Source organism: Callorhinus ursinus, unplaced genomic scaffold, assembly GCF_003265705.2.
Source record: "Callorhinus ursinus isolate GAN/ISIS: 27379988/994484 unplaced genomic scaffold, GSC_fseal_2.0 scaffold61, whole genome shotgun sequence".
NCBI lineage: Eukaryota > Metazoa > Chordata > Mammalia > Carnivora > Otariidae > Callorhinus > Callorhinus ursinus.
The window spans coordinates 1612522-1627950 of record NW_027397123.1 but is presented as its reverse complement, the minus strand read 5'-3'; the positions used below and the strand labels follow the sequence as shown (position 1 = coordinate 1627950).

Here is a 15429-nt window from a genome sequence, read left to right as displayed (position 1 = left end):
GGGCTAAACGGAGTTGTGCGGACTCTAACGCTTATACAATTTCGGCAGACCTTAGGTATTAAAGTGAATATTTAGAGTGAGAAAAGGACACCCAATAAGTTAGGTAGGAAGAACCAGGTGTCATAAAAATGCTCTTGCGTTGCTTCCTGGCTCGCCCCGTCTGCCGAAACCACTCTGCAACCTCCGGCCACACAGAGCACACACAGGTACACTTGCAAGTGAGGAGCCCTAAAAACGAAGTTTCCTTGGTCTCTCTCTGTCCCTCAGTGTCCCCCTTTCTCTCCCCCTTCTCTGTCCCTCAGTCCCCTCTTCTTATCTCAGGCAAAAATAATGGTAGAAGCGACTTCTGGGCAGTGATAGCACTCCGGAAGGATGTCAGCAAGTGACCCTGTCACTGTGGCTTTCCCTTTCCTCCTCCGAGATGTTGCCTTTTCTAGAGACCTTGAGGACTGTTCTGGTCTCTTAGTTATGAGTCCTGGCTCAGTCGCGGTCCTTTTTTCATGACTGAGGTACCCCTATTCCTCCTCTGCACCCCTGGCTTAGCATCCATCCCTTGGGCTCCACCACCATTTTTTCATCCTCAGCTCTCCCTAAGTTCTTCCGTGAATATATTTTGTAACATTCACAGCATTTTATTAATAAAGCAAGCGTTTTGGCTTCCTGCTGGCCTCATATTTACTCCTTACCAGTTGTGTGACTGGACCCTTTTTCAGCCCTAAATGTTCTCATCTGTTTAATGGGAACCATGTAGGAGAGCTTGAGGATTCGAACAGTGCCGCTGTGTCTACAGGGCCTGACATATTGTAAGCCTTTGATCACTGGCAGCTGCCGTTGCTGTTTGTATTATCAAGTGTCTCTTCCTGTGGGTTGTCAGCCTCAAGTTGGGCTTTGCCCCTAGAACTGTCGCAGCTTCATAAATAGAACCAGCTGGGGTGTGTCTGAGCTGGGCCCCAAGCCCCACTCCTCTGCCATTCTGATGTGGTTGGGATTCCTGGCTGCCCTCCAATGGCCGTTAGAGTGTTGAGTTACCGCTGGAGGGGTATATGGAGAAAAACAGGGAACAGGGAGGACCCCCCCCAAATAGAGGTGTGTACTGTGGTTCTGCTAGGAAGAGAGACCCCGGCTCACTCCTATTCTCCCTTAATGTCTCAGCTCAGACATCGCTTTCCTCAGGAAGCTCTCTTGACCTCCCGAAGCTGGATCAATTATCTCCTCTGCGTTCCTGGGGGCTCCATCCACAGTCCTTTTGGTGTGCCCCATCCCAGCTCCAGTCACTCTGTCTGTGCTTCCCTCATCTCACCCCTGACCCTCTGGGCTGCCACTCTGGGTGTCCCCCCCACCGTCCCCTGTGGCCAAGGTCTAGAACTTGAAGTGCTGGGAGTCCCCCATGGGCTAGGTCTAGAACTGTCTGGGTCACAGCTGTGTCCCCACCAAAGGGCCAGACACAAACTGGGCGCTGAGCAGACACTGGAGCTAAGGATTCCCACTCTGTCCGTGAGGGACAGAGGACACCTGACTCTGTGGTGTCCCTTGTTGTGAATTATTATCATTACTATTTTTATTTAAATTCAAGTTAGTTAACATACAGTGTATTATGAATTTAGGGGTAGAACTTAGTAATTCCCAGTGCTCATTCCATCAAGTGCCCTCCTTAACACCCATCACCCAGTTACCCCATCCCTTCACCCACCTCCCCTCCAGCAACCTTCACTTTGTTCTGTAGAGTTAAGAGTAGTCTCTGAATGATTTTTTTTTTTTTAAAGATGTATTTATTTTAGAAAGAGAGAATGTGTGCGCCTGTGAGTAGGGGGAAGGGCGGGGGGAGAAAGTCTTCAAGCGGACTCCGGCTGAGTGGAGTCCAACCCAGGTGGATCCCACAACCCACGAGATCACTTGAGCGCAAACCAAGAGTCCTGCGCGCCCAACCCACTGAGCCACCCAGGCGCCCCCCTCCTTGTGAATTATACAGGCGTCCCCTCCGGGCGGGAGCAACCCCACTCCAGAACGCAGGACTGGGCGAACGGAGCAAGGACCGGATTTCAGTTTGTCCCCTTGTCCGCCCCCGCCACGCGCCCCGATGCAGTGCACAATCGTCGTGATGGCCCCGGGGAGTTGGGGAGCGACTTCTCGGTCTGCCAGAGGACAAGAGTTCAGATTTTCTCTAACATAGGGAGCCGAGACTCCTGGGAGGACCAGAGGGAAGGAATGGAAGGAATGGAGGAACTCCCCACCCCTTCCATCCTCTTTGGTGTCCCGGGTCCGTGACCGCGGGGCTCCGCCCTCCCCGCACTCAATACCTGGCGCGGGGGCGTGCCTCAGTTTACCGGAGGCGGGGCGTTCGCCCCCTCCCCGCCCCTCCCCCTTCCCCTCTTCCTCTTCGGGGCGCTGGCAGCAGCACCTCGAGCACTGCCGGAACTGAGCTTGGGCTCCGGGCGGCCGGGAGGCGGGGGCCACGTCAGCGGGGCGGCGGGGGCGGTGGAGAGCAGGTCGCGGCGGGCGCCATGCGGCCGGGGGCACTCCTGGCGGGCGCCCTGGCCGCGTACGCCGTCTACCTGGTGCTGGGCGCGCTGCTGGTGGCGCGGCTGGAGCGGCCGCACGAAGCTCGCCTCCGGGCCGAGCTGGAGACGCTGCGCGAGGAGCTGCTGCGGCGCAGCCCGTGCGTGGCCGCCCCCGCCCTGGACGCCTTCGTGGAGCGGGTGCTGGCTGCCGGACGGCTGGGGCGCGCCGCGCTCGCCAACGCTTCGGGGCCCGCCAACGCCTCGGACCCCGCCTGGGACTTTGCCTCGGCGCTCTTCTTCGCCAGCACGCTGGTCACCACCGTGGGTACGTGAGCGCCGCCCCACCTGGGGACCCCGGAGTCATCGCGAAACACTCTTATCCCGGCGGACCGCCCCCCAGGCCGCTCTGGGTCTAGGATCTGCTGGAAAACCCCCAACGAGTACCGGCCCCCCTTTGGGGAACCCCCCCATCCAAGCCCTTCCTCCCAGCAGGAATGCCCCAACCCGGTTCCCTCCGGGACTAGGGCGCCCTCAGAGTACCTTCCAGGGAGCGTTTGGGACCCCATTCCTCTGCCTGAACCCCCTTGGAGACCTGTGCCCGTCCAGTCCCCTCCGGGCCTTAGACTACTTTCAGAGACCTCCCGCGAAGACCTGGGACGCCCCCTCCGGAGACCCTCGCCCCCTCTGGACCCGGACCTCAGGCAGGCAGGGACCTCTGCCCTTCTCTCTGGGCTGAGACCGCCATTCCCTCCAGAAGGTCTCCTGAGTCTCCAGATATGTCCTGCGGGGATGCCCCTTGGGAAGTCCTACCCCCCCCCCCCCCCCCCCCCCCCCGCCTCCTCCTGACCCTGGTGCCCCAGTGAGGACACTGAATCTCCACACTCTCTCAGGGCACCATCACTAAAGACTTTACTGCCAGTACAGATCCCTCAGCAAGGACCTGGGGCCCCGATGGGTGACTTCCACCCCTCTGGACCTAGACCACTGCCCAGCAAGGGCCCCCCATCCTCTTCCAGACCAAGGACCAACCAAGAACCACCCTTCATCCTCATATTCCGAAGCAGGTAGCCCCATACTCCCCAGCACGTAGCCCTGACTGCAGACACAGAACCCCTCCATCTTGACATCTCCCCTGTAATGGGAGCCTTCAAGACAGGAGGTTCCTCCCAAAAGGACCACCCCCATTCCCTCTGAACCTGGGGCTTCCAAGTCAGCAGCTCCCAACGGTGGATGTGTGAGAGGGACCCACCGTGGAGGCAGCTAGAGCACCCTCCAGGAAGGACCACTGATTTTTCTACCAGAAGCCCCTCAGCCGGGACTTCCACCTCTCCAGTCCCAGAACCAGCTCCAGCAAAACTTCTAGCACGTTCCACAAACCAGGGACTTCTCCATGGAGGCCTCTTTGAACCCAAGAACCCCTAGATGAGACTCTCACCACTCTCTGGACCCAGGCACCCCTCAGTAGGAGCCCCAGAACCACCTGGACCTTCTATTAGAAGGGACCCCAGCACCCTCCGCACACACACTGTCGATGAGAGCGGAATCCCGCTTCACACCCCCCACCCCACAGGATGCCAGCCCAGAGACTCTGCTCTCTGCACCCGCTACCCCTGTCGTGAGACCCCCTGCCCACCCTGGATTTCCTACGAATGGGAATCTCCTGGGGCCTGACACCCCTCCTATCTTCTCCAGACCCACAAGTGGGGCCTCCATCTCCACCCCAACACTATTCCCCTTGGCTTTGGACCCGAAATTCTCCCCTCTGTCAAGGACACTCCAGACCCTCAGCACCCTGGAACCCTTCCCAGTACCCACTCGTGACCGCTTTCCACCCTTCACACTCTCAGCCAGGACCAGGGACACCTGCCCCCTCCCATCATCCCTTTAGCATTATCTACCCCCATCACATCCCCTCAAGCATCCGTGGGCTCAGAAGCCCCCTTGCCTGAGGATTCCCCTCCCAATCCCATTCATGCATCCACAAGATGCCCCCCACCCATGCCTGTCTCCTCCTTCCTCGGGACTCAGGACCTCAGCCCCAAACCAGGATCCATTTCGAACCAGGACACTGGCCTCCGATTTCAGATTACTGACTCCCCTTCTCTGAACAACCCCCTCCACCAAGTGGAACTGACCCCTCCCCCAAGCCCAACCCTGAAAGTCCCTTCCTGCTTCAGCGCCCAGACCTGGAAAAATTCCTTTGTCATCATGTTCTGCTGGTCCTCCCACTGCCCTTCCCAAGCCCCCAAACTTCCTCTTCACCTCTACTGGGGATTTGGACTGCGGGAAGAGGCTGGGACCGGCCCCGACTCTTAACTCCCCCTCCTGCCAGAAGTAGCAGGTGGCCACCGAGCTTTCAGTGCCCCATTATGTGGACAGGCAGCAGGGGGCTGGATGCTTCTCGCAGACTCTGTTCTACCCAGCTGGCCCGGCCGGCCCGACCTGCTCCTGGGCTTCAATGGGTCACGTCAGTGTCTCCCTCTGCCTCCTTCCAGATCCTGGCTTCTGAGAAGTCATCCCAGCCAGGACAGGTGCAGAAGCCAAACTCAAGGCAGGCACGTCCTGGGTTTGGCTTTCTGCTCAGCTGCTACTCCTCTGGGCCTCGGAGTCCTCCCTCATCTGGAAACGGAGATCGGAAGAGTCCCCACATCACAATAACAATGAAACCTGTAGAGGACTTAGCGCCTACGGCCTTTAACTTGGTCAGCACACTGGCCTTTCAAGGCAGGAGCCATTCACGGCCCTGTTTTTTCAGCAACAGACACCGAAGCCCAGAGAGGTTGGACCATTTGCCCAAGACCACACAGCTAGGGAGGTGTAGAGGCCTCAGAGTACCGTGCTTTTAACCAGTACCCCATGCTAGGCTTGCACAAAGAAGGGTGATACGCATGTGTAGTGTGGAAGAAAAGTTTATTCTGACGCTTGTTAAAAATGATAAGTTCTTACAGTAGGGGAGAGAGACCGACCTCAACTCCGAATATAGCGAAGGCGGCTGGAGATTTAGAGCCGAGGGTGGCGTGAGGGGTCACTGGATAGAAAGATGACTAAGAGGTGACACCAAGGGGAGGGGGATTCTTACCGTAGTGGCTTAGGACCCCTGCTAAAACTGGGCCTGGTCAAGACAAGAGCGCAGAGGAACCCAACTGACGTTTGGTCAAGGAGGGAGTCCTTGTCGGTGGAAAGTGCTGGTAATAACAGGTTTACGGAGACTGGGTTGTCATTATTGTTGGTGAAGCTGGGAGCCCTGAGTGTATCGAGAGAAGCAGAAACCCAGACGTGATTCAGAGAGACCTCTCCCACAGCGTCCCTGGTTTTGTCATAGGCCCACGTCTTCTGAGGAAGACCTGGGGCCCAGACTCCATCCCGGCAGCCGTGCTGCAGATGAGGCCTTGGTGGAGGGGTTGGCCCACCCGGAACCGGGAACCCGGAGAGGGGAAGTGAGCATTAGAGTCACGCTAACTCTTTCCATGCCGTTGCTCGGTGCTATACCCTGTCCCAACCAGGGAGGGTTACTGCAGTCGTACTTGAGAAAGGGGTTTTCATGAGCCCAGTTGTCAGTACTTGGGGCAAACTGAGGCTCAGAGAGGAGAAGGCACGCAGCCAAGGTCATGCAGGGAATCCATGGCAAAGCCCTGACCGGGACTCAGCTCTTAGAGGTAGTCAGTGAAGGCTCACAGCCTCCGTTCTATGCGAACTCTGTGGTTTTCCGTTTATAAGGTTTTCATGTCGTTTGCAAACCTGTCATTTCAGCTGGGCTGCCGGAGTTTCTCCATCCAAATCCCTGTGATTAATGAGGGCTGGAGCCATAAGTGATAAATCTCACAGAACAGTTGCTTAAATTGATGAAAGTTTATTTCTTGCTCACATTCAAGAGCAAGACCAGAATGGTGCTGCATGGTCAGAGACCCTTTTGCTCCTCTGTGCAATTTCCATTCACAAGGTCACCTCATGGTCCAAGGTGGCTGCTCAAGTCCAGCCTTCATGTTTGTGTTCCAGCCAGCAGGAGGAGGGAGGAAAGAAAGGGGATAGATCCTCATCTTTCTTTTTAGATTTCATTTACTTGAGAGAGAGAGAGAATGAGCGGGGGGAGAGGGGGAGAGGGGCAGAGGAAGAGAGAGAGAAGCAGACTCCCCGCTGAGCAGGGAGCCCAACTTGGGGCTCTATGCGGGGCTCAATCCCAGGACTCCGAGATCATGATCTGAGCTGAAGGCAGATGCCCAACCAACTGAGCCACCCAGGCACCCTGGCATCCTCCTCTTTTTAAGGAAAATTTCTAGAAGTTGCTTGCTTCTATCATGTATAACTCATTGACCAGAAATTATTCCAGAGTCATGCCTAGCTGCAAGGGAGGAGGGAATATCTTTATTCTAGGTATCCAGCAAAACCCAGAGGATTCTTTTTTACCCCAATTTTTAAAAATTGTAGTAACATATACATAACAAAATTTACCATCTTAACCATTTTTGTGTGTACAGTTTAGTGGTATTAAGTACATTCATACTGTTATACAACCATCACCACCATCCATCTCCAGAACTCTTTTCATCTTTCAAAACTGAAACTATAGGGGTGCCTGGCTCATTCGGTGAAGCGTGCGATTCTTTCTCTCAGGGTTGTGAGTTCAAGCTCCACCTTGGGCGTAGAGCTTCCTTAAATAAAGAAAAAAAAAATGGGGCGTCTGGGTGGTTCAGTCGGTTAAGCATCAGACTCTTTTTTTTTTAAAGATTTTATTTATTTATTTGAGAGAGAGAGAGAGAATGAGAGATAGAGAGCACGAGAGGGAAGAGGGTCAGAGGGAGAAGCAGACCCCCTGCTGAGCAGGGAGCCTGATGCGGGCCTGGATCCCGGGACTCCAGGATCATGACCTGAGCCGAAGGCAGTCACTTAACCAACTGAGCCACCCAGGCGCCCAGCATCAGACTCTTGATTTTGGCTCAGGTCATGATCTCAGGGTCATGAGGTCGAGCCCTGTGTCTGGCTCCACTGGGCTTGGAGTCTGCTTGGGATTTTGTCTCTCCCTCTGCCCCTCCTCCCCCCAGTCATGTGTGCACTCTATCTCTAAAAAAAGTGAGAGCGAGAAAGAAAAATCTGAAACTATACCCATCAAACAGTATCTCCCCATTCCCCACTCTCCGCACGCAGCCCCTGATAACCACCATTCTACTTTTCTACTTCCTGTTTCTATTTCTATGAACTTGCCTACTCTAAGTACCTCAGACACGTGGAATCATGCAATATTTGTCTTTCTGTGACTAGCTTGTTTCACTCAGCATAATGCCCTCAGGATTCATGCGTGCTGTAGCATGTGTCAGAATTTGCTTTTTCCGGCTAAATAATATCCCACTATATGTATATCCTGCCTTCGGTTTACCAGTCTTCTGCTGACGGACACTTGGGTGGCTTCCATCTTTTGCCTCTTGTGAACAATGCTACCATGAACATGGGTATCTCTTCAAGCCCTGGCTTCTAGTTCTTTTAAGACCCTCACAGGTGAATGCCTGCTCGTGTGTGCAGTTTCTACATTTTCTTATTGATCACAGGGCTGAACCCGTGGTCATTTTGGCATGACATTTTACTGTCAACATAAACCAGGGCCCTTACCACTCCACTTATATCTCTGACCCTTTGGTTTAATTTATTTGTGGGGGAAAAAAAGGAGAGAGATTTTAAATTACACATTGCCAAAACAGGCCACCCCCGTGTCCCCAACACCTGAACTCCCCTGTATTCTCATTCTGTTTGCAGTGTCCACACCCACACCGACCTTCCCTGCGTTCCTGCAGTCCACCAGGAGCCCAGTGGGGCTTGTCACACCCATTTTAGAGAAAGGGACACGGAGGCTGTGAGCTAAGTGGAGAGCCGGCACCCTTCATTCATTATTTTGACTATCGATCAAGTGCCCACTCTGGGCCAGATGCTGGGGCTACAGCAGTGACCCAAACAGACAGAAGCCTCTCCCATCCTGCAGCTGTACCCTAGTCAGGAGAGGGACACCGACCAAATAAGTAAACCACATGGTTTACCAGAAGGGGTTGAAGTGCTATGAAAACAAACAAACAAAAAAGACAGCTGGGTCAGAGGGTGTAACAATTTAATAAGGGAGTGAGGGAAGTCCCCACTGAAAAACTGACATTTGGGCAGGGAACCAGCCCTGGGGGGAGAGCTTTCCGGGAGGGAAGGAACCGTCCGTGCAAAGGTCCTGAGGTGAGAGCACGCTGCCCTGTTGGATCGCGCAGGGCCTTGTGGGTCATGATGAGGACTTTGAATGGGATGGAGCCACAAAGGGGCTCGAACTGTGGGAGGATCATGACCTTACTCAGGTGTCCGTAGGGTCCCTCTGGCTGTGTGCAGGGGTGAGGCGGGGGGCAGAGTGGAGTGGGGGAAAAGGGAGACCGGTGAGGGAGGAGGCTCCTGCGTTAGATAGGCCCGGGGTGGGGCCGTGGGGCTGGGGTGGGGTGAAGGGAGCGGCTTTAGGAGCTACATGAACTTCAAGCCAACAGGATTCACTGGCAGGCGGAACGCGGGCGTGAGTCACGGATGACAAGGCTCGCGGCCTGCGCGGTGGAGGGACGGAGGTGTCATCCCTGAAGATGAGAGGCTGTGGGACGGGCAGGTTCCAGGGTGCAATTAACTGTCGTTTAGGGTGGCCACAGACACCCCCCCCCGCGCGCCCCAGGGGAGGTGCCAGGCGGCCGCGGCAGGACCTCCCCTTGCTCCTGCAGGCTACGGGTACACAACGCCGCTGACCGATGCAGGCAAGGCCTTTTCCATTGCCTTTGCGCTCCTGGGCGTGCCGGCCACCATGCTGCTGCTGACCTCTGCGGCCCAGCGCCTGTCGCTGCTGCTGACGCACGCTCCCCTCTCCTGGCTGACCTCGCGCTGGGGCTGGGACCTCCGGCGGGCGGCTCGCTGGCACCTGGTGGCCCTGCTGGGCGGCGTCGTGACCGTCTGCTTCCTGGTGCCGGCTGCCGTCTTTGCCCACCTGGAGGAGGCCTGGAGCTTCCTGGATGCCTTCTACTTCTGCTTCATCTCCCTGTCCACCATCGGCCTGGGGGACTATGTGCCCGGAGAGGCCCCCGGCCAGCCCTACCGGGCCCTCTACAAGGTGCTGGTCACAGGTGAGCGGGGTGGTGGCCGGCCGGGGACCAACGGCGGGGCGGGCACAGCCTTGCCCTGGAGGGTCTCGGGGTGTGTGTGTGTCCGAGCTCACCCATCGCCCCTCCACCGTCCTCCGCAGCCTACCTCTTCCTGGGCCTGGTCGTCGTGATGCTCGTGCTGCAGAGTTTCCGCCGCGTGTCTGACCTTCACGGCCTCACGGAGCTCATCCTGTTGCCCAATCCGTGTCCTGCCAGCTTCAGCGAGGCTGACGATGATCGGGTGGACATTGTGGGCCCCCAGCCAGAACCGCACCAGCAGCTTGCCGCTGACTCCCCCCCCGACTACGCCTCCATCCCCAGGTAGCTGGGGCGGGTGCCCTGAGGCCGGCGGGAGCTGGCCTGCCTCTGAGGGGCCCCCGTGACTGGAGCTGCGATCCTGGACCGTCCTCGAGCACAGGCCCGTGTTTGCGGGGTTCGCGAGGCATTGCCACCCGCTGTCCGTCCTTTGTTGTACCTGTCCCAGGCCGTGCCACTGCCCTGTTCTTCCCCCCCCATGCCCCATCTCTCACTCCCCCCACTCTGGGCTCTCTGGCTTTCCCTCTCTCTCTGCGTCTCCTTCTTTCACTGACTCCATCTGCCTTTCCCTCAGCCTCTCCACCCGCCCATTCTAGCAGGCTCTGGGCTCAGAGCTCATTTCCGGCAGCCGGAAATGGGTCACTATACTTTGGGCAAGTGGCTGCCCCTGGCTGGGCTTTGATCTCCTCATCTGTCAAATGGAGAGAATATACTCACTCATCCAAAACTCCCTCCTTGCGCCGGCCTCAGGCTGGGCAGCGCAAGGGACACAGTGGTGGTTGAGGTGGCCCTGGGCCCGGCTCTCGTGGGTTCCCGCTCCAGCGAGGAGGACAGACCTGTCCCCACACAGCAGCAGCCCAGGATAGACAGCACTTTAGGGGAGGAGGCAGAGAGGTCAGTGGTGTGTTCGAGAAAGCACAGGCAGAGGGGGCAGGGCTGAGGTGGAGGGGGCACAGGTGCAGGACTGTGCCCAGTCCAGCCTGCAAGGTCAGGGAGGGCTTCCTGGACGAAGGGACAACAACTCAGGGGAAGAAGGTGGACCTGACTTGTTTTTCTCAAGTGTCTCTAGGGAGCGAGATCCGCATGGAGAGCCCGGGGCATAGGCCTGTGGGACAGAACCCTCTGCAGCAGCCTGGCAGGCAGGAAGCTGAGACAGGACCCAGCCTGGATCCGGATGGCACGGATGGCCCTGTCCTGAGCCGGGACACCATTGTAACAGCTGTCCCCATTTCCCGAGGACTAATTGCATAAGGTACGCTGGACTCTGGAGCCAGCCTGCTTGGGCTTAGATCCTAGCTCAGCTGCGTCCTGCCTCTGTCCTCGGGCAGTCACTTCACCTCTGTGATTCTGAGTTTCGTCATCTGTAAAATGGCCATAATAACAGTAGTTACTTCAAAGATGATGTCACAGAGCCGGCCGTGTTATTCTGCGATGCTTTCTTTGGCCAGGGCCAGGTCCTGTTCTGGGTAGTTTACATAAAAGGAGGATAACATCCTCACCCTTTTTCACAGATGAGGAAACTGGGGCACGAGATCTCAGACACAGAGCTAGGAGGTGACTGGTTTTCTGCTTACTCCCCCCCCCCCCCGATTTGCCTCCTCCCCAGATGGTACGTCAGAAATAGCGCTTGCTGCCACGGGCCCTGTGGAAGTTACAGAAGGGATGGGGCATTTGAGGCGGACCTTGATAACACTGAGGAAGAAAGGGCGCAGGAGGCACTCCAGGCAGAAGGAACTGTGTGTGCCTGGAGGTAGGAAAGCCTGTCGATGTCAGCTTCTGGCAAGGGGTTTATTGTGATTGGAATATTGGGGTGAAGGGGGGAAGGAAGGTGGAGCGGTGGACATGGGTGCATCTTAAGTGTCCTTAAATGACCAGTTGGGGAACTTGGCCTCTTTCTTGAAGGCACCAGAGAGCCATGGAAGGATTTTGAGCAGGAGACGGCTGTGGTCAGGTTTGGGCTTTAGCTGCTGTGTGGAGGTAGACCAGAGGGGGGTCTGTGTGGAGGTAGACCAGAGGGGAGGTAGACCAGAGGCTGGGTGCACAGGGGAGGCTGGTGCAGGAACAGAACAGGAGATGATGGGGCTGGGCAGGGCCGAGGGAACGGAAGAGGGACAGTGGAGGTCATGCTCAGGAGGCCAAGTGGACAGGCCCTGTGTAGGCCTTACACTCTTGGGAGAGACAAGGCTGGGGAAAGGCACAAGGATGGTTGGCTGCCCTTGAGACAGGGACCTGGGAGGAACAAACAGGTCTGAGGGGAGACACTGAGGCTTGTTTGGAACACGGTGGGTGTGAGGGGCTAAAGGGATATCCAGAAGAAGGCGTCAGAAGGTCTCAGGGTGTGGTTGAGGCTGGAGAGAGGAGGGGGAACCAAGGCCACATGAGTAGGTGTGGCAGCCCTGGGTTGGAGGAAGAGAGAACACCAGCCTTGAGAAGTCAGCTTTTTTAAAAATTTAATTTAATTTTATTATGTTATGTTATGTTAATCACCATACATTACATCATTAGTTTTTGATGTAGTGTTCCCTGATTCATTGTTGAGAAGTCAGCTTTAGGGCATTTATATATCTATACAGTAAGGAAACACTTGTGATGAGCACTGGGTGTTATGTGGAAGTGATGAATCACTAAATTCTACTCCTGAAACTAATATTACACTATATGTTAACTGACTAAAATTTAAATAAAAATTTAAATAAAAACTTGAAACATTAAAAAAATAATAAGGAAAGATTTGGGCTGCAAGTAACAAGATCCTGAGTGGCGCTGGCTGAAACAATATGATTGTGTATTGCCCGTCACCCGAGTTGGGGAGAGCTCTGGGCAAGAGACAATCCACAGCTCCAGGAGGGTCTTGTGGCCTGAGGTCCCCAATCTCTTTATTCTGCCACCTTCAGCTGAAGGCTTGGCTCCACATGGGCTCTCCTCATGGCCCCAAAGTGACTGCCACAGGACCAGGCATCACAACCAGACATGATCATTTTCAGTGCGAGAAGGAGGGGGGCATCTCTTCCCATATTGTCTCTTTGGAAGCAAGGAAATCTTTCCCCTTCCTTCCTCCTCCATCTCATTGGGCAAAATTGGCTCACATGTCCATCCTGAACCAATCCTTGGCCAGAGTGATGGAGCCATCATGATTAACTTGGATTCCTCAGAATTCCCCCTGCCACCTGGAATTGAGGCTGAGACTGAGATTTTGGTTTGGAGGCTGGTGAATGTGTGAACAAAACTGGACTTCTATTAGAAAGTCAGGAGAGGGAGAATGGACAGACATTGATTAGCTAAGCAGTTAGGGTCATCATGTAGTTGTGCAGGTCAGGAACTACATAGGGGGATGTCTGGCCGGCAGGGTGGAAACAAACAAGGGCTGAAGTTCAAGGCTGAAAATGACCCAAAGGGGCTTCTTTTTCTAGTTAACATAAAGGCTCCATATGGCAAGCAGTGACCTTTCAACCGGTGTCCTCATACCAGAGAGAAGAGCTTACAAAGGAGACAGAAAAGGAGTTCCATAGAGGAGTAGGAAAACCAAGAGGGTAGGGAGAATCAGTAAGAGATGAGAGAATGTTAAGGAGAATTCACCATTGTCAAATCATGCTAAAAAGCCACACAAGATTGTTTTAATAACAGTGATAAAAAACACTTACATAGGATTTACTATGTGCCAGACACTGTTCCAAGCTCTCGATAGGTAATTTATTTGACCCTCTCAGCAACTCTATTAAGTACCTTTTCTATAGTTTACAGTTGAGGAAAGGCCCAGAGAGGTTAAATAACTTGCCCAAGGTCACAGAGGAGGTGCAGAACTGAGATCTGAGATCTGAGCAAAGTTTTCTTTGGTCACCTTGTCCCACAGAAGCTCAGAAACTGCTGTCTAGCTCTTTGTTAGCCTCCCAGCCTTCCTGGCTCCTCATGGTCAACCTCGCTGGCTGGGGGAGACGGTCGCTCCTCACCTTGCAGGAGGTGCCTGTGTGATCTGGCTTCTGCTCCTCACTGCTCTTTCCAGATTCTTCCGGAAAAAGAAACCAAGCCCTGTTTAATTCATGGTGGTGGGGGCGGGGAGTGAAGGCTAAAAATTCAAAAGGTACAGAAGAGTGTACAGTGGAAAGTCCAGCACTCAGCCTGTGACTGATTTCTCAGGTCTTCCAGGCAAATATCAGCACTATGTGTGTGCATATTTGTGTCATTTATTTTTTCCTTCACTCTGCTCGAGTGCTATCAAGTATGGCAAGGTGGTTACAATCACAGACACTAGAGGCCAAGTCCCTGGGTGTAAGTTTGAACTCTGTCACTCCCAAGCTCTGTGGCTTTGGGCAAGTGACTTCACCTCCCTGTGCCTGAGTTTGCTTATCTGTAAAATGGGTTGATTACAGCACCTACCTCGTGGACTTGTTCGAGAATTTAGCAACTTAACATCTGTAAAACTCTTAGACCAATGTCTGGTACTCAATAAATTGTTGACTGATTATTTCTGTACCTTGCTTTTTAATATTATATAAGATATATGAAGATATACAACTTTTTAAAAAGATTTTTTTATTCATTTGAGGGAGAGAGAGTGGGGGAGCATGACCTGGGGGAGGGTCAGAGGGAGAGGGAGAAGCAGACTCCCAGCTGAGCAGGGAGCCCAACGTGGGGCTCGATCCCAGGACCCTGGGATCGTGATCTGAGCCAAAGACAGACGCTTGACCGACTGAGCCACCCAGGCGCCCCTGGATATATAATTTTTATATACTTTTTCTAGTACTATTCTCATTTCTGCACCTTGCTTTTATCACCACCCGGTAAAATTAGGAGATCATTCCAGAGACACACAAGTAGGTCTCATAACCTTTTTATGCCCGCCATGCCTCTTGTAGGACACACATCCCATAAATTATTTCAGCGTCTCACTAATGGGCACGTGGGTGGTTGCCAGTCTTTTGCTGGTGTAAATGCTGCTGCAAGGTATGCCTTGAACATCAAGATCTAACCGAGAAACCCCCTGCCCCCCCATCCCCGTAGGGCTGAATTCCTGGCGGGGGGGCTGCCATGAGGACACCGAAGTCTCTCTGACTCTGTTCTTGAGTCTAGAAGGGCTCAGGTACATAGCTGGTGAGTTTCTTCCCTCATATGAAGTCACCCCTCCATGGCCTGTGGGGCTGGACCGGGCTGGGAGGGGGGCGGGGGGCATAGACTTCCATCAACCCACTTACATAGAATATCTGCTCTGTGCTGTGTTGGACAGAGTTGGGAACAGTGATGGAGAAAGCTCTAGGCCTTGCCCTCATGGAGCCTGTGATTCAGTGGGAAGCAGTCACAGTCTAGTGTGTTCAGAGGAGGGATGGGACTGGTCATATCTTACAGACAAGACCCCAGGTAAGGAAAGTGGTCAGCCAGTGACAAAGTAGGGAGTAGTGTTCCAAAGGGTGTTACTGCATGGACACAGTGTGGAGGAGAGAGGGAACAATCCTGATCAAGGGTATGCAAGTCCCTCCGTGAGACTGGGCTGTAGACTACACAGGTCTATAGGGAGAAAGGAGATGAGCTGGATAGGAATGGCACCGGGAGGAGATTAGGCAGGACTCTGGGAACCAGCTGGGTATTTCCCTGAGGTCCTGGGGGCTAGCTACACAGAGGGCTTGCTTTAGCGCACTGGTTCTCCAGGTGTGGTCCCCAGACCATCAGTATCCGCATCACCTGAAAACTTGCCAGAAATACAACTTCTCCAGCCCCACCTCAGAGCTACTGAATCAAACTCTGGGCGGTGGAGCCCGACAACGTGT

The 15429-nt window shown here is 54.5% G+C and overlaps 1 protein-coding gene across 1 annotated transcript; it reads left to right on the top strand.

Moving 5' to 3' along the window:
- Nucleotides 1–2237: 2237 nt before the first annotated feature.
- KCNK6 (potassium two pore domain channel subfamily K member 6) lies at nucleotides 2238–14130 on the top strand. Its single transcript, XM_073885090.1, has 4 exons — nucleotides 2238–2823; nucleotides 9221–9616; nucleotides 9736–11668; nucleotides 11700–14130. The coding sequence occupies exons 1-3, from the start codon at nucleotides 2502–2504 to the stop codon at nucleotides 9957–9959; spliced, it is 942 nt and encodes a 313-aa protein (XP_073741191.1). The 5' UTR covers nucleotides 2238–2501; the 3' UTR covers nucleotides 9960–11668; nucleotides 11700–14130.
- Nucleotides 14131–15429: the final 1299 nt, after the last annotated feature.

Coding starts and splice junctions, on each gene's coding strand:
- KCNK6 (XM_073885090.1), top strand. CDS start 2,502: ATGCGGCCGGGGGCACTCCTGGCGGGCGCCCTGGCCGCGTACGCCGTC. Junction 2,824..9,220: donor CACGCTGGTCACCACCGTGG/GTACGTGAGCGC, acceptor TTGCTCCTGCAG/GCTACGGGTACACAACGCCG. Junction 9,617..9,735: donor CTACAAGGTGCTGGTCACAG/GTGAGCGGGGTG, acceptor CGTCCTCCGCAG/CCTACCTCTTCCTGGGCCTG.